Source organism: Hesperophylax consimilis, chromosome 22 (genome assembly GCF_061612785.1).
Source record: "Hesperophylax consimilis isolate HC1 chromosome 22, BYU_Hcon_1.0, whole genome shotgun sequence".
Taxonomy (NCBI): Eukaryota; Metazoa; Arthropoda; class Insecta; order Trichoptera; family Limnephilidae; genus Hesperophylax; species Hesperophylax consimilis.
Genome location: NC_142857.1, coordinates 23564006 through 23587194, shown reverse-complemented (window position 1 = coordinate 23587194; position 23189 = coordinate 23564006). Strand labels below are relative to the sequence as shown.

Here is a 23189-nt window from a genome sequence, read left to right as displayed (position 1 = left end):
AAGCTTTTTGACTACCGCCATCTATCGATTAACACTCAACCTAATTACCATACATCACACATTCTAATCACGAAGATGTCAAGGGGTCTAGGCGCGTGGGGAGCTCTGGACAGGGATGATGGAAGGCCAGGGTGCTGATGTAATCCAGCAGAGTTGATTATTATCCGTAGCCTCTCCTTTAAGGTTCGTGCAACGCCGGGCATAGTACATCCGTGGCCCGTAGTGGTGCGGTGGGGTAATGGCGGGACGCAACGCAGGTGGTCGGCCGTTCAGTTGGCAGCGGGCGCTTGCAGGGCTCGCAGGGTACTCCCTTGTAACTGAAGTACCTCTTGTCGTGCTGTTATATAGGTGCGCTTGCATCGAGAATAATCCAGCGAGTAGGTAGATGTGCTACACCTACACTAGCAGGTTCTAATACGATGTGTTTTGCATGGGCGAACATTCCAGAATATTCTAGTAACGCACTGCTACACGCTTACTGATCTGTCTCACGGTTCAGTAAGTAATAGATATAAACCAAATGCTGTAAGACCAAGAATGCAGAAAATGCAGAAAAGTTCCACGCTGAACTGCACTGCAGACCGTTACCTTACTATAGCGAACTTTATTTTCTGCTCAGGGTCTTGCAGAATTCGATATATCGTCGCTGTTAAATCAAACCGGCATATATGCAAAATTGGAGATTTTGAGTTATTGGTGTCAAAAAATTTCTTTTTTTCCCTTCTATTTTTATGTCGAACCGGCATGTCGTATAGTTGAATAAAAATCTGTCAGATGGCGTTGGGCCGGTATGCATTTACGCGTGAATCGCCATTTTTTTTAGCAGAAGACAGACCTATTCCGCAATACGCCAGTTGCTTCAAAACTTTCAAGGGGGAAATGAGTCCATCATGTAAGTAAAACTGGATTATCTCACAATAGTACATTTATATTACTACCAAATATGACTTATTGTATGACTTATTGGCAGATAATCCGGTTTTCACTTAACAAAAGCGTTTATAGCAGCCTCAACTAAAACAAACCGGCATATATGCCAAAATGTCTGACCCGGGTAAAATTTCTCCCGGTTAAAAAAATAAATTAAAATAGGCAAATTTTATAAAAAAAACTTTAGCAAACTGAAAGATGCGAAACTGCTGTGAGGAATACGAGTCTAAAACCCGTGGAAGAGTGAACCAACGAAGCAAGAAGCCTCCTTGCCACAACTGTAAATGCAAGTGTTCCTAGTCATTACTACAGATCTCAAAGTTCTCGGGAGTATATTGATGGTGGAAAATCTATCGCTGATCACAGAGATTATCTAACAGAAAGAAAGGAGTCAAACCTTGCAGGAATCAGCTACTACCAGTACAGAGGTTTTTTCAAGTCATACAAACTTTCACACCGAAGAAAGATCTGTGTGATGTTTGTCTCATTTACGACGGCAACTTTTACTTCAAAACCTCCTACGGATCACATGCCTGGGAGGAGGCGAAGAAAAGGAATAAACGGGGCAATGGGAGCGTGAATCCTGTTCTGATGCACGCTTATTCCAAGAGACCATTGATGAGAAGAAGAAAAATGGTATCCTAAAGTTAGTTACCGCCGGGATAATACCGTCAATTTATTCAGATTTCCATAAACGATTGGGAAACTTTGAAGTTACCAGCAAAGGAAAGAGCAGTATTATGTTAATTGTTTATAAAAAAAAATTGTGAAGCAATAAATTAATTTTTCATTGACAACATTGTCTTTTTTTATACCTTAAACAGGTTCCAAAAGAAGAAGCCACTGTGACACAAATGCAAATATTACACTGATTTTAAAGCCATACTGGCATATCTGCATTTTACTCTTAATTTAAGCAATTTTCGATTTATTTGCAACTACTACTTCAATAAGCAGTATTCGTCTAAATTTTATTCATTCATAAGGTGGCATTGAGGTGAACCAAACGGACGTTAAAAGGAAAATATCATATGCGAAATCTTTAAAGCGCTCTGGTGAAAAACAAGCATTTTGCAGATATGCCGGTTTGATTTCACAGCGACGATATGTCGATTGCTTATCGACCCGTTTTAAGACTTCATCAACTTTTTTGAAAAAGGGTTCACACTAAGTATGAATCCTGTCAATATGCTTTCAAGTATCATTGAACAGAGAGTTGATCAACTCAAATTGAAACGTCTGAACGAGGCATTAGTGCATAAATAAACTACTCACTGCATCAGTGGCATTACTGACATTCTGATATTTTATATCTCCAATCTCTGCACTTGTTGGTGATATGGCCATCAAGTAATACAAATTGTATGCCATACAGAGAAACTTGCAGGTAAAGGGCAGTGTGTTAGGTATTTGGTAAGTCAAGGTCTGGAGCAGGCTACTTCAAGTGCGCCTGCACAGGGCCGATCCTGGAAATACCTTTTACTCAATATCAAGCGTGTGATCAATAATGCCCCAAGCGCTGTTTGAATAAACAAGGGACAAAATTAATGTTTTTTGTGTATGGCAGCCCCGAGCCAATGACAGGTTCAGTGTTGCCAAACGTACGAGGTTCCTCGTACAAATACGAGATTTGTGGCCTTCCGTACGAGGTACGAGGAGACTATCAACCTCGTACAATTATGTACGAGATTTTGATAATTTGGCTATACGAACATTTTACATCACTATTATATAACAGTAAAAACTAGTGCCATCTATCAGAACTTGTAGGAACTTCTTACACCAAAAATTACATTGCCGTATTTGCGCGATGATTGTCTATGGTAGTTATCCCACCAACCGAGAAATCCCCGAATAATAAAAATATTGAAATCCCTGAATAATAAAACAGTTCGTTCTTCGCATTAGTCGTCGCTATGACACAGAGCGCAAATTTCTACTATCTCTGTTTTTTACGAGTTCCATTTGTTGCATGCCGGCCGTGTGTGCCCCCCCCCCCCCCGAAGCGGGTTTTGTTTGCCAAGATCTTGTTTTGTTCAAGGTTTGCGAAATGTAGGGAAATTCTAGGGAAATTTCGCCTCGAAATCTGGGGAAATAATTATTTTGGGCATACCATCTCTGGTACGAGGTTTGAAAGTCAAAGTACGAGATTTTTAGCTGCATCCGTACGAGGGAATTTTTTTTATGGTTGGCAACCCTGGACAGGTTGTCAAAAAAGGGAAAACACGAAAAATGGCGAATGGAGCTACCACCGGCTGGGAAGGTAATCAAAATACGTGACAAATGCACTTAGATATCGGAAAATTACATGAAATATTGATGTGGAATAGTTCTAATTAATTTATTCCAGAAAATCTCGATTTTAATCAGTTTTCTAGATGATTCATTGTCATGGCAAAATAGCTGTCAAACTTTGACGTAGGCACTTTGTTGTTTTTATACATAAAGCTTTCTATTATTATTTGTTAATTTTGCCAAATATTTCATTACTCTTTTACAGAATTTCCTATTTATTTTAGTTCTGTTTACATACTAAACATTACCGTAATTTTTTCCGGTTGCATATTATCATGCATTATTTTTTTAATGTTGGGTCGTAGGTCATAGAAAAATCACAATACCAAACGATCAACAAATAATAATAATAACCACATAATATTTGTTCCTTCGGTATTCAAGCGATAATCTACCAAGTCTCCAGAAATAATAAAGCTTTTATCAAACCAATTGCTGGTTTATTACTAATTTATAATTGTTCCACAAAGTCAAGCATGAAGACATTTACCATTGTTATTATTTTTTTGTGTTATTCAATTGTTGTGCAGCGAAGCAAGTGTTAATAGTTTTTAGGTCGTCAATGGGGGCCCGACCGCTTAAATCTCCATTTTGTGGGACTCCATGCCAAATCTGTCCTTGAGTGTGGAATCCTATGAAATTTTAACGAAGTAGTCGGTCGGATTAGATATCTGACCTACGGTGAATGTGAATATCGTCGACCGCACCGACCGCTTTATGCCAATAACTTCAGTCGCTCGCATGTCACGTAGAATTTGGACGTGTCTAACGTTTATTTATTTTGCATTGTATTGACATATTTTTTTATGATGATCTGCTATGTAAATGTTTTCTTTTATTTATCTACTGAACATCGTTTAAACCTACTGACTAACAAACAGTATCCAATTAGTTTTGAAATATCTTCGTCCATTCTAAAATAATTTTGCCAGTCTGATGGTTTTAGGGTCAACATGTTGAGTAAATTTGATTGAGAATATTGGCTTCGTTTTTGCAACCAGCCTATTGTCAATTTATTCTTCGATTTATTTTTCTTATAAATACAAATATTGGGTTGCTGCAAGTAAAAATTCATCCTCTGAATTTATTTTCCGCTGCAACCATTACAACCTTGATGCAAAAACACTACGCTCGACTGATTGGTGGGAGCGACCGTGAGTGGTAATGTTAAACACGATACGATTAATATCTACACCTTATCAGGTTATTTGAAATTTTGTTTTATCTTGTTTTCATTTGTATTTACTCCGTAACTTTCTGAATCATTGTACCGTTGGATGGTTAGTTGCCGAGTGGACAAATGCGTCAGGTTCCCACACAGGTGTCATGGGTTCAATCCTCAGCTAGCTAAGTCTTCTATCATTGCACAAGCTACATACTCCGCTGATAAATTATGGCAATAGGAGTAATTTAATTATTGTCATGTTATTGATAATCCGGGGATGTTTATCTTTTTTCTTAAAGAAATTAGAAATCGGTTATTTCGGTGCCCTCTCCTATCGGAGGTTGACTGTCATCAGGGCAATCTTCATCCTGAGTCCAGTCTGACTGCAGTCGGAGAAACTCTAAGGAAGTGCACTTGTTCTAGTCACATAATGGTGATTTAATGTTATAAGCAGTTAAATCAGAACATTGACAAAACAGAACAAAATTAAAAAAATAGCCAGGTGAGGTTGGTTTTTTATTTTTATTTTTATTGGACGCGTGACGACTGGGATAATTTGATGCATTTGTCAACCCAGTCACTAATCAGACTTATTGGGTTAGGTTAAGTTCGTTGTTTGTATTCTTTTTGTCATCTAAACTTATATTTTCTATTTGGCGTTCCAGAGCTCCGGAAGCAAGCCCGCAACCTGGAGAATGACATTGACGTGAAGCTCGTTGCGTTCAGCAAGCTGGGAGCGGGGGCCTCGGGGGCGCTGCAGCCCGACCAAGTGCCCCTGCTGAGCCCGGAGGACATGGTAGAGACAATGGCCATGGAGATACAGCAGCTGATCAATAGGGTTAGTTTTTTCTTTTATTATATTTAAATAAGACAAACAAACTAATTGTTTACTTATAAATCTTGTCCTGTTCAACGCAATCTATCCCACCACGTACCAATGTGTATTTTAGAGAAACTTCAAATATCTCATTTGCGACATCTGTCTTTGGCGATAGCCTCGGTTGGATCACATATCGTCCATCTAGTGTAAAACTGTCCTAAACTACAAACGGTTAATTGTCCAGCAGAGTATTTTCTCTAATTTCATTCACCTAAAAGTGTAACTAGTCCCCCGCCCCAATGGGACTAATGTGTCATTTTATATGTCTAAATATATTAATTTGTATGTTTATTTTATCAGTATTTTCTTTTTTAAAGTGGCATTTAGGACCACCATCACGAAAATTAGTCATTCTTTAGTGTAACACAATCCTAACCGACAGTGGGATTATTTTAAAATAGGTGTATATAATCAGACGAGAACCGAAGACAATTTTAACACAATCGTAATTGAGATTGTGATGTTTGGTATTGTTTTACAAGAGCAAAAAAACAATAACTTCGAAATAAAATAAATAGGTGTCTATAGATATTTCATAACATTTTGATACGTAACTTACCTCAAATTACTACATTGTGTCTGTATAATCTTATGATGAACATGTCAACACAGCTTCTAACTTTTAACCTAATAATGTAAATACCGCCACCATGGGTGGAACTACGGTGGAGACTCCCAAGGAGGATATTGTGTTTCCACCTATGACGGCAGAATAACACCCATGCTAACATCTCGGCACAGGTTCTCCTAGTGAGGTGTTCACAGAACATTACTACCTAAGCTTCAATCATGTATATACAGTTGCATATCACATTTCGTTCTACTACCATGTTTTATATATGGAACATCTGTCTGTATTACTTGCACCCAATGTCAATATGTATACCTATAAACTGTGTGTATAAGTGAATAGATAAATAAAAAAATAAATAAAAAATCAAGCTAGAATCAAAGACAATTTTGAATGTAATACCGTACCAAATACCTACATAGAGTACACACTTTACTTTAGATTCCCATAAATAGAATTTTTCGACATTTTCGAATAGTACCAAAGACAAGGGTTAAAGTTGTGTGGTTTAATCTTAATGTTATAAGTGAAAATATCATTTTGTATTTTAAAATATGTATATAATATATGCAGACTGCAGAGGCAGCTTCATACTTTAAAATTGATTCACTGAGTGTACGGAGGCATCATAAGGATACACTATTACTGTATAAAGTAGTTAACAATAATATTCAATGCCCAGAGTTGCTAAACAAGATTCCATTCAATGTACCTGCACTTTCAACACGCTCTTGTGTCCTGTTCAGGGTTGATTAAAGCAAAACGAACTCTAAGCAAAATTCTTGCCTGAACATACTATGCAATAATTACAATAGCGTATTATCCAAGGTTGATATTTTCAGTTCCGAACTTACCAAATACAAGAGGTCCATAAAAGAATATTTCTCTGATGGTTTGTGAATAATGTTTATGTCTATATTGTTTATATCTCTATTATGATTTGATTTATACCTACAACCTCTCTCCATGACTATAAATGTTTTGTTTTGTAAATTTTTCGTTTTATGTTTTATTAAAATGAATAAATAAATGTTATGGCTACACTGGACAGGACTGCAATAAGAATGGAAGAGAACCGTCCACCAAAGTTTCTTCTTTATAATCTTCAGGACGAAGCAATTCTGGCAAGCCTATTATACTGAATGGCTATGAGGCGCATTGTAAATTATCTTCTTTATTCTTTAGTTCATTGAGTTATTTTAATTTGGTGAGCTTTTCTTTACTAAATACTGTGCAACTATACATTACTCTTTTCTTTTGCTTCTAGTTGGGGGCGGTGAATGACAAAATGGCTGAGCAGCCCCCCAGCGGGGCGGCCATGCTACATACGAGACAAAGGCACAGAGAAATCTTACAGGTACGTTGAAAATATTATACATATAATGGGCTCAAAATACTCAACCAAACTGAATATATATATATATATTTTTTTAATCAAAAGTTATTGCAAACATCTAGTATGGATGTGAACTATTTTATTTATTTAAATAACGGTCATCCCATACTAAAATCAAAGTTTTGTTTTTTTATACCCTTGAGAACTGATTAATTCTTCTCCTTATGTATTTTTCTGTAGTTAAAAATGTGTATAGGACCAATTCGATGTATCTGATTGCAGGACTATCAGCAAGAGTTCCGCAAGACCCAGGGCAACTGGGTTTCCCGAAGGGAGCGCGAGGACCTACTGAAGGGGGCAAGCGGCGGCAACACCAGCGATGCAGCCAGCGGCCTGTCCAGGAGAGACCAGTACGTCAAGGAGGGGGCCCATCTCCATAGGTCAGTCAATCTACGCCATCTTCTTCTTCATATGGTGGAGATCATAAGTGGAATGCTGAAGTTATCTAGCCAGTCGGTAACATCGGGAGTCACCTGGTTTAGCACAGATGTGCCAAAAGGAAACTAATGAAGGGGACATTCTTCCATATATGTTGTGTTGTTTGAGTATGTCTACATTGGCACAATTCAGAGTTTTTTGGACTCTATTTGTGCATCATAAATGTTCACACAGTCACTGTTACTGCACTGGCCGCGGTTGAGGGATAGAGAACCCTCCCAGTTTAATTCACAGTTGGGTTCACAATAAGTTATAATCTACAACACAGCATCCGATAATTCCTAGAAATGTCGTCTACACCGATAGAAAACTGATGTTGTCAGTTTACATAAAGATATTTGGACCCTTCCTCCTCAGACAGGCCAATGAAATTGATATGTAATCTGTTCACGGTAGCTAGCGTACGGAGTGTGGTGAACCTATGCAATCAGGGAGTGGAAACACAACCTGCGATAGCCATCTCAAACCAAGGTGTGAGCTACCATGTTCAGGATGAAAGACACTAGGGAATAGTGTCATGAACGGTACCTCTGAGATACAGGGTTGCATTTAGACCTTGCCCCAGCACTCGGGGTGGACCTTCTATATCCCTGTATACTCGTGGGATCAAAAGTCGACCTTTTAAATAGAGCCTTTGGGGAAATTAGGGGAGTGGAGAAGAGTGCTGAAGCCACCTATATGAACTCTTCCCTCTTGGGGCCTTCAGGGAACCATGGGGGAAGTGGAGAGGAGAGCTGGGACCATCTCGATGGACTCTTCTCTCTTAAAGCATTCCAGGAACCAAACAAAGAGGAACTTTCAATGGGAAAACCCTTACCACTACAGGATCCTCCAGAGGATCCCTCACGGGACCTGGAAACAAACAGAATGTGGTGAAATGGGAGTTTGAACAATGGAGATGGCCTGAGTATTCACGGGAACTATTCGCATACCGTCTCCGCTTCAATAAATAATAATGATCGAGAGTTTCAATACTTATTTGAAAGAAGGCTCTCTTCCCTCGAGGGGGCCTTCAGGGAACCAAGGAGGAGTGAACTCTTTCGTCGTGGGGCCTTCAGGGAACCAACGGGGAGTGGACTCTTTCCCCATGGGGCGAAGGAGGAGTGGAGAGGAGAGATGAGACCCTCTTCCCTCGTGGAGCCTTTAGGGAACCAAGGAGAAGTGGAGAAGAGAGATAAGGCCACCTCCGTGAACTCTTCCCTTGTGGGGCCTTCAGGGAACCAAAGGGGAGTGGATAGGAGAGATGAGACTCTCTTCCCTTGTGGGGCCTTCAGGGAACCAAAGGGGATTAGAGAGGAGATATGAGACCTGGGAATACACATTATGGACCAGGAAACATAGCCACATACCCAATGACAACCCTGGTGAACTTTATAAAAGGGACCGGGTGACTGTTAAAGGAATGAGGTAAAATGGGATATAACACAATGGTCCTATGGCCTAAGTGCTCACGGGAACTATATTTAAACCGTCTCCGCTCTATAAATAGATAAATATTTGAAGGAAAGATTTCCCTTAGTTTTAGAATTTGAAATACGCACTTCCTTTTCTTCTAAGCCTGACATTTAATACTGATTGTTTTCTTTCCTTAGTTCCCACCACCTGGTGGATGAACAGATCAACATCGCCATGGAGACCCGCGACCACCTCACCTCCCAGAGACACTCCTTCAAGAGACTCCAGACCAGGTTCAACGATATGTCCAACAGGTAACAACAATCCATCCAATACACCACTACAGACGCAAGAATCTCTTATTTATATGTACATGTTTATTTAACTTAACCACTCGAGTGATGGCTACCCTAATTTAGGTAGGTGATTTTAGACTGACTGATTATTCTTCTTGGTCGTATTGTGGGGGATAGATAGATGGATTCCCTATCTTGACAAACGGATTGCAATTTTTTTAGCACAGGCATCAGTTGGGAATGCTATCATTGTTCTACCGTTATTTCAATGGCAGATGCTCCGAGGAACTAGCTTCATTGATCCCTTCAACACCTGGGCATAGTCAGGAAACACACCGAGGTTGACACTTGTCACAACATTTGTCAGTTCAACAGCTCGGCTGTGGTTCGATTTTCCGTCTTCTGTGTTTACTTCCTTCACAAGTTCACTCCATCCTCTCCTCAAAAAAACCCTCCACATAGTAACCCCATAGATGACATAGGTTCTGAGAGAAATTAATTTCCCCAGGGCCTCCTATGTGGAATCCTTCGGGCTAATTTGTTCGCTTTTAGAAGCAGGTCATATGGTCTCATGGAAATCGCTGTATCTCCCTTTCTGTCATGGTGATAAATATGATAACGGTGTGAGAAAGAGAAAACCTCAAGCTTTATATTCAAATCTAGAAGGTAACCACAGAATAATTAAAATGTACACAAAGGTTAATTATTTTTATACGAAATGACAAAAAACTGAGGTGACAGTAATAATTGTAATACGTTAGTCTAATAAAATATGTGTTATTTATTTAAAAAAAAAAAATATATATATATATATATTTATGTTTGCTTTTAAAATTTTTATATTTCAAAACTTGTATGTTTATTTGTAATAATAAAAGTGTACTCATCACCCTTTCAAAAACAGTGTGCAATATAGTTGTGAATGAGGAATACTTGGAGCAGGTGGATGAGTTTGTGTATTTAGGAAGTATGTTCTAGAGAGATGGGAAGGCTGACAGAGATATTGAAAGAAGGGTAAATGCAGGTAACTCCATTAATGGAGGACTGAACGCAGTTGGCGCTAACAAAAAATTGACCAAAGAAGCGAAGTTAGCAGTCCAAAATGGAGTGCTGATACCTACGCTGATGTATGGAAGTGAGGCATGGAACTGGCAGAGAAAGGATGAAAGTAAATTGGATTTTGTTGAAATGAGATCCCTGAGGCATATGTGTGGTAAAACCATATATGATCGTGTGAGAAATGTGGAGATCCGCAAAGAGTGCAAGGCTGATGTAAGCATAATGAGTAAGATTAAGAATGGGACGCTTAGATGGTTTGGGAATGTAGAGCAAATGAGCGAAGGAGTGTAAGGAGGATATATGATGCAAATGCGAATGGCAGCAGAAGTCGTGGACGCCCGTGGTAGACATGGCACAATTAAGTGACTCCGATACTCGAGTCGGGCCATGTCAAGAGTCAGAATAATAGAAGAGTATGTATGAGACGATATATGAATGTGAATGAGGCAAGAAGTGTGTGTCGAGACCGAGTTGTTTGGTGGTCCGTCCTCTCTGCCTACCCTTGCAGAGAAAACGGCGTGATGGTTAGTTACTTACTTCAAAAACAGTATTTAGTTTTCGGATAGATTAAGAAATATTCCATTTATTTGTATTTGATTCGATAGTGGAAATACTCTTATCTACAACTTTCTGACAGAATTTGCCAAAGGTCTGAGGAGTTAATGTAAAAAAAAATAATAAAAAACAACAGCATCGAGGGTCACCTGGTTCAGCACAGTTGTGTCATAGGAAATCTGGTGAATTTAATAATTAAACTTCTTAATTCCGAGAGAATTAACCTTTTATTAAATAGCCGTCTATTCATGTTTTCAGATTCCCCGCCATCCACAGTCTAATCCACAGAATTAACTCGAGGAAAAAGCGAGACTCCCTCATCATCGGGATAGTGGTGGGGGTCTGCACCTTCCTCATGCTGCTCTACGCATTCAACTGAGGGAAAATTACACACTTAAGAATGACTGAGGGAAAACGGTATTACACAACATTGGTACTCGTCTGTTTTATACCCATCTGTGAGACTGTTGTCGCAAGTTATAAGGTAGCTGTTTGTTCGCTCGGTAGCGGCATGAAATTTTTGTACGTTTCGTACATTTAAAAAAAATTTCATTGGTGCATTTTTTTTACAAATATGACGTCTTTAATGGATTTATTTTGTTCATTTTAATAATATTACGTAGATGCCCTAAAGACAGAATCGTGTTGCGGGCATGTGCTCGACGTAAAATCAAATAGATGTATGTAGTTATGCAGAAGGCGTCCAACCCCTAAAAAGATGAAACTGAGTAAAAGCCGTTTGAAAATTTGAAGATACAAAAGCATATTACTGCATTTTGAAGTGAATATCAGGGATTTTAAATTCATGTATGTGAATTTCGCTTTTGTTTTTCGGTAATGATGAATGCAAATCTTGGAAGCGGAAATTAACCTACTTACCGACATTAGATCGAGCTGAAACTCGACAGAGAGACTGGTTATCAATGGCAACGCATTCTATCAACTTTTGATGGCAATCGCGTGTACGCACGCCCATTTGTCTGAAATCATATGACATTACTACAGTTAATATACTAAATAAATGTCAGTCCTGCCCATCGGCATTTGGCGAGGTTGATAGAGTTGTCGAATCCAGTTCCTGGAGAACTGCTCATACTATGTGTAGGAAGATTCAATCCTGAGTAAAAAAAAAAGTTTTAGAGACATTTTAAAATAGATGTATTATAGTAAAATAAACTTAGATTTTTTTTTAATATGAGCATTTGTGTAAATAAATAATTTATCATATTTATAAAAAAAATAATAATTGTATTTCTTACGTTATTCCACATTTGATAATTTGGATGCTTTCTACAAAATGTTGAAATTAATTCATTTCAAGTGGGTTGGTTATCTTATATGAAATGGTTTGCGAGGTATTGAAAGGCGCACTTTGTTTAACTATGCACGTTGAACGTATTCTATGAAATATGAAAAAAATGTTGCAACTGCATAGTACATATAAAACTTACATACCACAATAAGTTAGATAACTGAAATTTTGGTTAGTATATTATTGCATTTGGAGCTTGGATGATTTCAGCAGAAAAACATTTCATATTTTTCTGTAGGAAAAAATGTATAACTCGATTTTGGCAAATTGTGGGCTGAATGCTTTCCGCATAACTGCGTCTAATTTTTAACATATTCAAATTTTGAAATTCTTTCTTGATACGGTTCACATTGGTGGCATTGCTAGCGCAGATTTTGTGGCTACAAAACGTATATATTGATTTTTTTTAAATTGTTTGTTAGTTTTTCCTTTTAGCTGTCTGCATATTTAAGTGTGTCAAGCTGTAAACTTTTGCCAAATTGCTTGCGACAACTGTCTCAATGGTGGGAACACAACACGCAAGAACCCAAATATTAATATTATATTAACGAGTGCATGAAAATTATTATAATTTATTTATTTACAAGTCTTTTAAAAATACACGATGTCTGGAAAATAGCGGTACAAGCGGAAACCAGTGAATACACGTCAAATTTGGACTATTTGTAGTCAATTTTGTGGTTTTAATTTTTTTGATTTAAGCTTTCGTTCTCGAGTAAATCGAGTTCCCTATCTACATCAGTAGATTCCCAATGTTCTGCTTGAACCACTAGTTTCTCGTCGCCTTGCGTATATCGTTGATGCAAATCTATCTCCTTTTGTCATAATTAGAAATTTCCAAAAGAGACAAGCTTTTTAAATTACTAAAATTATGGCATTGATTTTGTGTACATTTTTAACCTAACCGCATCACAATATATGATGCGCAAATAATACATGCCTCCATTGCTAAACACATTTATATTTTTGCTGCACGCTAAAAAAATATACCGCATAATACTTAATGTACATTATTCTGTAAACAAAAAAAAACAACTATTATACAAAGTTAAATAATAGAATTTATCAAATCTTAGATTTCACATCATTTAGAGGATTTTTGTAAGAATTCCTGAGTACCAGTTTCTCGTTCATGCAATAAAATTTTCTTGATATTTTTTTGTATACCTTGGACACTAGCGCCATTTTTCACAATGAGTGGCGTAACTTCCAACTAATTTTTAAAGGAATTTTAGAGTTTTATATTTTTTTACACAGGGTTCTAACTTTACAAAGACGATGTCTCAAAATCTAAAATAATTTCTATTTGCAAACTTTGTCTCCTCAGAACATGGTAAGGCGAAGTTAGAACCCTATCCAACCAAAGTGATGAACAACACTGCACCTCGTAACAATGATCAACTCTCATATACAACAAAATGGCAATTGTAAAAGGTTCAAAGTGATGTTAGAACCTTGTAAAATAAATGTAAACTTTAAAAACTTGATGTTAGAATTTTATCGTACAAGTATCTACGGAAATACAACACAGATAGCTCTGAAAATTATTTTGGTTATAGAAATGTGCAAAAGAAATGGTTTTGCATTTGAAAGTCACTTTTTAAAAAAATGTCAGTTACAAACTTGTCCAACTAAAGTGCGATTTGCATCACATATAACCTTTTCTTTTTGTTAAGTTGAATGGAAATGCCTCTTATTTCTTTCTAAAATCTACATAAATATGTAATTATTATTGCACACTGTTATTATGCAATAATAGATTGGCAGCAATAATATTTTATTACGATTGATTAAAAAGCACTAAATCAAATGAATTTGGACCCTACGAATAAAATCCTTTGTGGCATCCTGCCGGGAAGATTATCTATTTATTATATATGTCAGTGATTTAAAATAATTAATTATTATAAAACATTAATAAATTAATATGTAAAAATAAAAAAGTATCAATTTTTTAATGAGATGATTGATTGTGCAATATGTTTATAATATGTAATTGTGTTTATCTTATGAACAGGTTTTGGGGATTTAAAAATATCAGCTTTTTTTAAAGTTCTAATTGAACACATCTCGGATTGCATTTAATATGCAGGGTGACTGGTAAATGATGTGAAAAATAAAATAATGAAATGGAAGAGATATACCCACACAATTGTGTTGTGTTGATTCTTGAAATTCGTAAAATTTAATATTTATTCTATAAACAATATAAATAGAGTTCAACGATGAACTTAAGCTCAAATGATTTACCCCTTGAGCATTTACGACAGATTAATTATCCATTTACAGTAAAAGATTTCTAATTTTACCATTTGGAAAATAGGTACCTATACAAAATTTTTTTAAGGTAAAGAGCAATTAAATATAATGTATCTACTGTTTTATAAATTTCATTCAAAAGCACCATTGCTCTTTTCGTGTTATGCTGTGCTAGAACATCTGTTCTGCCGTGTGGTAGAATTTCTGGTTAAATTCTGTAAGGTTTGTTCTCATACACCCTGTAAGATTTAAAAAAAAAATCATATCAAAGATTCTGTATGTTTTCATTTTGTAATTAACTTTTAAAAGTACTAGTTTCAATTTTATATTTTCTTATAAAATAATTCATTTAAAATATAGGACAAACAACATGACTTCTTGTTTTTAACAGAAATGTGAAAATTTCAAAGAAATGTTCATGTCAATATAAAATAGTTACGTTGACCAAGAAATTGGGTTGATACAAACATTTGGGCAAATTTCGCAATTCGTGAGATGCAATAAATATATGTACTAAAAGAAATATATTACGTTTTATTCGGCTGGTCAGTGGCTGAGTTGGCATCGCGTCTGGTTCCCGCCCAGGCGACGGTAGTTCAATTCCTCAGCTGACTTAAGTCCTCCATCACGACACAAGCAACATTTTCTGCTTACTGTGACGGTAGTAGGAGATTTTCAAATATTGTCAGGTTATTCATTGGTTCCTCTTTTAGAGGAGGGGATTAAATTTCATACATTCCTAGTGAATTATACAATAACATATACAAATCCCTGCAGTGTACATATGTAACCTTGTAGTTGCTGAATTTTATTTCCACTTTATGACCGTGGATAACACAACGTAGACTGGCCACCATTTCTTCTGCAGGCAATATAACATAATATCTACAATAAGTATAGTTGATCCAAACAAAACAAACTTAGGAGTGTGTATTCACTCCTGGCAGTGATATCCTTGCCAAACATCACTGAGAAACAGTATTTTGTCTTGTTTACGCCTGTTATTGTTTTCAGTGAGAAAGGGCCAATAAGTGTATACATTTGAAAATATAATATCGGAAAGTTTTTCCAGTTATTTTTGTAACTATTAAAAATATTTTTTTCAATACCACTGGAATTTCTTTTACGAAGTCAAATAAAAAGTTTGATAAGTGCTGTAAGCAAATAATTCATCTGCAGAAGGGTGTAGCTATTTCGGGGTTCTAGGGGGAGAAAGCGAGGGAGGTGGGGGTTTAGAAAATTTATTAGAAAGTTTATGTAATTATGTAGTTTATGTAACTCTTCAATTTTTTTTCTAAGCAATACTAAGGCCGAAATGAAGGGGAGGGGGGTTGAACCCCCTAAACCCCCTCTTATATAATACGCTTCGCATCTGTGTTTGCATCAACTCTGGTTGTAATACCTGTTACAAAAAATAGTTTATTAAATGTTTATAATTATATGTATTTTTTTACTCCAGTATTATTGGAGAGTAGATATATTTTTTTGGTTCCAATGTAAACCTACATGTGGACATAAGTGATTTGGTTGAATCCATAATTATATTTACATAGGTAGCATGGGCAGTTCTAGACTTTCGTAGATTGAAAAGTACCATTTAAAAAATAAATAAAAATTTGTACAAAACTTTTACAGTTTACGGAGGCGCTTCCCCAATCTAAAATATATTGAAATTTAAAAATTTCAACTACAACGTCGATAATGTTGTATTTTTCAATCTTACCACTCGCTGAGTCATAGACCGCCACTGGTAGGTGGTTGGCTAAGATTAGAGACACCCAACATAACGCATGTGAGTCTGTCCCAAATAGCAAATAAATATATTTAAACGGTCAAAAAAGCTAAATAAGTCATTTAGCTTTTTGACATCTTTAATGTGTGGGGGATTTTTTAAGTGAAGTAAGTTCTGGGAAAGAAAGAGGTAAAAATCTGGGAGTCACTGTGGTGTAAGGTGTTGGATCGAGAGTTCGGACTGGAGAGGTCAAAGGGTCCCCCTCATTTGACCTCTCCCGCCGCACATAACACCTGGTCATACCTCCCCCTATGTACCCAGACACCCTTGCTAAGCAATCACGTAGCGATCTACTCGGTGTAACCTGTGGCAAAGGTGTTGTTATCAAATTAATTCCAACGGCGACGGTAGTCATACTATTTAGTTGGTAACGTATCACGTGCGTTATGTGAAGTGTCTAGATGAAACAAAATCTAATTTTTCACCCTAAGATATATTTTATTATTTTGTTGAATAACAATAAAAAAAATAATAGAATAAAACACTGAATAAAAAAATACTGTATTTTTATTTAAGTAATGTAATACCATCATCTATGTAGAGATAAAAAAAATATTACACAATTATTTAAAATAATAATGTATGTATTCAGCTGAACAGAGTGAGTACAATACTCTGTCTGCCATATAAAAACATGCGAAATGTAAATGAATTACATAATGATTACGTGGTATAAAATTGATTACGGGTAAAATAAAATAAAATTGTTAACATACATAGACATATGAATATTAGTAGACCTGCCCTAAGTGATTAAAAGCGTATTATTCCCCACTCCCCATACCGGTTCCATTGGAGCCGGCTGGGCTCGCGTATGGCTTCCCGTGAATCTTGAGAATGTGACGTCATCATTCTTGTTCGAACTAGCGTCGAGCTATGGTCGAGGGATTTTATGAAATAACACGGCAAAATAGTGGCTTGTGATATGAAAACTTGTAAAAATAGATGTGAAAAAGAGAATAAACCCAATTGTCGTATTACATTCCATATATAAGCATTATTTGCTTTATTTTAAGCATATTAGAAACATATACTATCACATGGAGATACGTCTGGACGCGAAACACAAAGCTGGTTGGTTGCTGGGAAGTAAATTATGAACATTTATAAAAGTGTCTTAACTAAATACATAAACGAAATATTCGACTCTGAAAATAGAAGAAATTTATTTTGCCGAATTTGGACTTCGCAAATTTGTTCATAACGTGGCGAGTAATTTGCGCTCCCATGTAAAAATGTCTATTCATTCAAAAGCAGATTTTACTTTTAAGAAGTAAATGGTGATATTATAATGCGAGATGCCTATTTACTGTCAGATTGATTTATTGACGAATCACAGTCAGCTTTCCTCTCTGCGTCCCGCAACTCTTGTTTTAACCCCTCGTCCTTAACTTCTCGTCTATTAATATTCATATGTCTGTGTTAACATAGCACTTGTACCCGGTATCCTGTGGACAAGTGGTCTAAGCTATAGATTCACATCTCAAAAAACCTCCATCACCGCAAAAACAATATGGCTGAACATATAAACTAAACATAAAAAATATATAGAAGAGTGGCAGATACTCTCAGTATCGCCCTGGTGAGACCACCCGAAACATTGCTTGAGATAGCTTTGTTTGCTGTATTTGGTAAACAGATCTAAGTATTCATAATTAAAAATAGGCCGCATACTAAATTCAATATTATTTTACCTTTGGTGCTTCTAAAGCCTCGTAATTTTAAATCACATTTTATCAGTCAAAAGTACTTACTTTGTATCTTACCTATTTATACATGGTATCCGGAAACTAGTGGCACAAGAGAGAAACTGGTGGATCTAGGTCACACAAAGAACCCAAAAAATTTTTTCCGACCCGAGTATTTTGCTTTATTTTAAACTTTTTTTGAAAACTCTTGGATCCAGGATTTTTCAACAAATTTAAAAAAAAAACGATTTTTTTTTAAATTTTACCTAAAAAATTCAAATTCGATATAGTCAACTCCAAATATGATGTAGATTCACTATTATTTTTTTTTAATGATAAAATAACGTATAAGACAAGGTTTTATGCATAGCATAAAGGATATCAAATAATAAGTCATCCGAAATACGGAATTGAACCCAAGAAGGCACGGGTTCAATTCCCGTTGGCAGCATTTATTTTTACTCGGGAGATGTTTTCAATTTGTATTCGTATTTCGGATGACTAATTATTTCTTATAATTATTTGTAGATTCACTAGTCTATCGCTTGCACCACTGGTTTCTGTCCATCATTGAAAAAAAAAATTAAATCACAAAACAATTTTTTTGTGGTTTTTATGTATGACACTATTATTTGATTGAATTCATAGAAAGCCAGAAATACGAGAAAAAAACATCTCCACTAATAACCTTAAAAACTCTTAAATATAATCTTTAACAATATATAAATATGTATTTTATACTATTGCAAATCAGACTATTGGTGGCACTTCACATTAGAAAACAAATTATTATTGTAAAATATTGTGAAAATTAACCAAACCCATCTGAAGTTATTTTGACTAAAATAAAACCAACCACAGCAATTGAATTATTTTTTGTAGAAAAATGCCATAACTTTATTGATTTTGTTTGTTTTAAAGCCATGGAATTAATAAGTACCTTTATCGATGATTAAAATACATAAAATTATATTTGTATTCATACATTCTTAAATATGTGGAATCGAAATAAAAATGCCAATTAATACGTGGTGTTTTCTCTTTCTATCACTGTTTAAATCATATATCTTGTAGCAGTTCAATGTTGCCCTGCTACGATTTCACTATTATTATGTGACGTATCCACAATGGCGCCTTCGAGAAGGGAGCTCGAGACTGACGACACGACGGGACAAATTTAGTACCATTCGGGCAGCCTTCTGGGGACCACGCGATTCAGGAGGAACACGAGCGAGCGCTCCAGACGACACTTTACCGGGCAAGGAATGACGCAGCAGTTTTGTTAAACGTTATCACTGGTCATCGTTTTTGCTCCAAATCTAAATTTGACAATGCGTGATGTGTTGTTTGGCGCCCTCTTCTAATTAAAACAGGTTAGAATATTATGTTTTCACACGAAATTCATTTGCTACCAATTTTAAATAAAGTCCGAGCGCCTAGTACTTCGTTCTGACGCTCACCCCCTCGGATGTAACATTTTATTTTGTTAATTAGAGATCTCTAGCCTTGCTCTTTACGTGATTTAATAAATGCAATGTTGAAATACTTACTTTTATTATTGCAATCGTAACAACCCGATGTTGGTTCCCTTTCAGATTGTTACAATGGCGACCCAGCGTGGTTATAGCTGTTTAATTTTTACAATAGTTAATTCTTAATTGTTACAATGGTCCTCAACGTGGCTTATTAGAATGATTATATATTCTAATCATTACAATCTCACCGTTACAAAATGAGATAGAATGACTTTTATGAGTACGTCTCAGTTTGTGCCGTAAAGTACACAAAACTGTGCAAGGGGTTAGAAAAATATTTTTACAATTAAAGAAAACAAGAGATGAATTATTAAATAGCTGTACCCCGCCACGCGTTGCTGTGGCTCAGTCTGCTGTGCAGATAAAGAATCAACAGCGTGTGTTGCTTTTACATCCAACATCTGGTGATGATTTTTAAAAAAAGCCTGTTTGTCCAACAGATGGCGCTGTTTTTTTTTAAAAAACATTTTAGGTATATAAAAACAAATGTATATTCTAATGCAACATTGTGGCAAAATTTCAAAGCAATCGGTGAGACACTTTCAGAGATTTATGATTTTGAACAAACAAACATTTACACATTTGTTTATATATATATATATAATAAACTACAAATTATCTATAAAAAAACACAAACTTTACCTTCAGTTTAAAGTGCTATAATAATATAACAAATAACTGGTAAATAGATCAATTATTTATCGTTTTTTAAAACTAAACTACAGTCTTTGAAAATTTAGAATACAAACAATATGTACTTACATATCGTCGACGAAGAAACAATCTTTAAATAAAATCCAGTAGAGAAGCGAATTCCGCCTATATACTTAGTTCATAATACTACCACTAGATATCGCTCACAGCGGCAAGAAAACAACACCAAGACAACCGACATCAGTTATACTTAGACATAAAAACCGCTAAAAAATCTCCAATACTCTGAACACTCGCCACAAAATAGAATTGGACGTGCCACAGAAAGTTGACATTCCTCAAAGTTTGTTGACTGTCGGCCAATCAGCTCAATTTCGTGTTGTATTTCACTCTGATTTTGTTATATATTATTTCATATTTGAGTCGTCAAAACACGCTAAAAACACGTGCAAAACAAGCTAGGGAATTTTTCAGAAACCTTTAGATGTCACGAAAAACTGTTTGAAACACTTTGAATATACCTTTTGTGCTAAATATCAACATAATTATACATTGTTTTATGATATTTAGCTAAAAATATTAATAATTTGCTTTTTGTGAACGTACCAGAACCAGCACAAATTTGCAGAGCGGGTTTCGTAGTCGACGACTTATTTACAAAAACTTTTTTTTTCCTTTTCAGGTTAAAATTTTTGCACACTTTTCAAAACAGTTTAAACTACTATAATTTCTTTTCAAGTGTCCTATTTGGGTAATCTTTTAATGTGTCTTTTCAGGTGTCCTATTTGGGTAATCTTTTAAGGTGTCTTTTCAGGTGTTGTATTTGCGTGATCGTTTAAGGTATCTTTATCGTGGATCTTTTCAGTTTTCTTTTTAAGGTATTTTTTTCGGGTAATTTTTGAGCACTTGTTTAGTTTTCGGTGGGCCTTGAGCGTAGAGTTCTGCGTGAAGCCCTTATGACACCGGCGGCACACGAAGGGCTTCTCGCCGGTGTGCGTGCGGGTGTGCTTAATGAGGTCCGACTTGTTGAGGAAGGCCTTCTTGCACACGGAGCAGTGCAGGATCTTGGAGGAGTCGTGCGAGCGAAGGTGAAGGAACAACGAGGTGCGCGAGGGGCAATTTCTGCCACATTTCTGCCAATGAAAATACATACATATTAATTAATCAAAATAGATGGAGGATGCTGCAAACGTTTCTAGATGTTTCATTCTGAGCGTTTGCAATACAATAAGAATTAAAAAGCATTTTCAAATATTATTATTTAACCATTGGATGGAAAAGATGCATTATCGCTAAAATTGCATTCAAAGTTTTCAACACATTTCAATGAATCTTTTTGCACAAAAACGGCACTATAAAAATCATCCAAATATTATTATTATTTTTGCAGGCGGTAAAACAAGGAACAGACTATCGTTTGAGCTAATTACATAATAAACCGTGTTAGGCTGATAACAACTTTTTATCATTTATAATGTATAATAAATGTGCATACCTGACAATGAAAATCTGCTTTTTCCTTGGTTTCTGAATTGACTGGTGAGTTTGCCTTCTGAAAGAAAAATAAACATGTATTTTATGGTACACAACCCCGTTTTGAGCCAGGGTATATACAGGGTTTTCAATAAGAGGTGTTATTTTGAATAGCCCGCTATTTCGGTAGATGTTACTTTTGAAGCTGTCATTTTTTGACATTTGACAAGTAAAAACTACGCCATTAATAAAAATGGAACGATACACGCTTCAACAACGCATTGAAATTATTAACTCTTTGCACGCGGCCGTATCAACTGTTGTTACGGCAAAAAGTCTATACTCACACGCGGCTGTATCAACAGTTGATACGGAAACTTTGAATGCCGATATTCCAGCGGTCTTTTGACATAAATTTATTTCCCGCTCGCTTGAACATTCGTAGAACTATCACGATGCTGACATCTACAAGAATTTCTCGAAAATAAAATTGTATTTCATTTAAAAACATCGATAATCAAGTGAGCCTCTTTGCGCCTTCGAGTGCCATAGTTTACAATTTTGTCAACGGATGGCGTTAGTTCAATTTTGTTATTATATTAAGTGACATAAAATTTAAGTGTCCAGTTTTAGAAAAAGTTTTCATAACAAAAAATGATAAGTGCTCATGGTGTTCCACTTGTGTCTATCACCTAAGTACACACACGCCGAGTGAATGGCGGGACCACATTCAAAAGAAACGGTACGTCTTTGTATGAAATTTTATGATTTTGTTTTTATAAACATCCAAGAGTGTTGACACACGAGGATTTGTTATCATATTGTGGAGAATAATCTGTTCTGTCTATATAGTCCAATAAATCATGCCAGAATGCTATAATTTGACATTTAATTGCGTGCATAGGTATTTGAAAATATGTACCGCGTACGGGTATAGATAAAACGGAGCAAATTAACGCGTTCAAAAGGTTAAAATTCACATAAGTGAATCAAATGCAAATCATCTTGAGTGATGAGGCCCATTTCCACCTCGGTGGCTTCGTCAACAAGCAAAATTGTCGCATCTGGGGCTCGGAAAACCCAAGAGTTATTGTTGGAAAGCCTCTCTATCCTCAATGTGTAACTGTTTTATAGTCCGGCAGTTGGTGCAGTTTATAGTCCGGCAGAGTCATTGGACCTTACTTTTTCGAAAATGAGGCTGGAGCAACAGTTACGGTGAATGGATTGCGCTATCGAGAGATGATCAATGATTTTTTATGGCCGGAATTGGATGGTATTGATCTGGACAACGTTTACTTTCAACAGGACAGCGCTACGTGCCACACAAGCTACGAAACCATTGATCTTTTACGATTGAATATCAAAATAACACCTCTTATTGGAAAACCCTGTATTTAGATCCCTTCACTATAGGCCTTGAGTTTATTGTTTATTGTTTATTGTTGTTGTTATACGCCCATAGGGGCTTTTACATAGATTATAAATAAGTTTTACAT

The 23189-nt window shown here is 36.1% G+C and overlaps 1 protein-coding gene across 1 annotated transcript; it reads left to right on the top strand.

Annotated features, from left to right (window-relative positions):
* The first annotated feature begins 3135 nt into the window (after positions 1–3135).
* Positions 3136–14611, top strand: Gos28 (golgi SNAP receptor complex member Gos28). The gene is made up of 6 exons (XM_089645546.1): positions 3136–3193; positions 5056–5228; positions 7109–7198; positions 7460–7617; positions 9268–9384; positions 11239–14611. The coding sequence occupies exons 1-6, from the start codon at positions 3163–3165 to the stop codon at positions 11357–11359; spliced, it is 690 nt and encodes a 229-aa protein (XP_089501672.1). The 5' UTR covers positions 3136–3162; the 3' UTR covers positions 11360–14611.
* The last annotated feature ends 8578 nt before the right edge of the window (positions 14612–23189 follow it).

What these genes read in the sequence shown, in the direction of transcription:
- Gos28 (XM_089645546.1), top strand. Translation starts at nt 3,163, where the DNA reads ATGGCGAATGGAGCTACCACCGGCTGGGAAG. An exon ending in GGCACAGAGAAATCTTACAG is followed by an intron (nt 7,199 to 7,459) that starts GTACGTTGAAAA and finishes ATCTGATTGCAG; the next exon opens with GACTATCAGCAAGAGTTCCG. An exon ending in TTCAACGATATGTCCAACAG is followed by an intron (nt 9,385 to 11,238) that starts GTAACAACAATC and finishes TCATGTTTTCAG; the next exon opens with ATTCCCCGCCATCCACAGTC.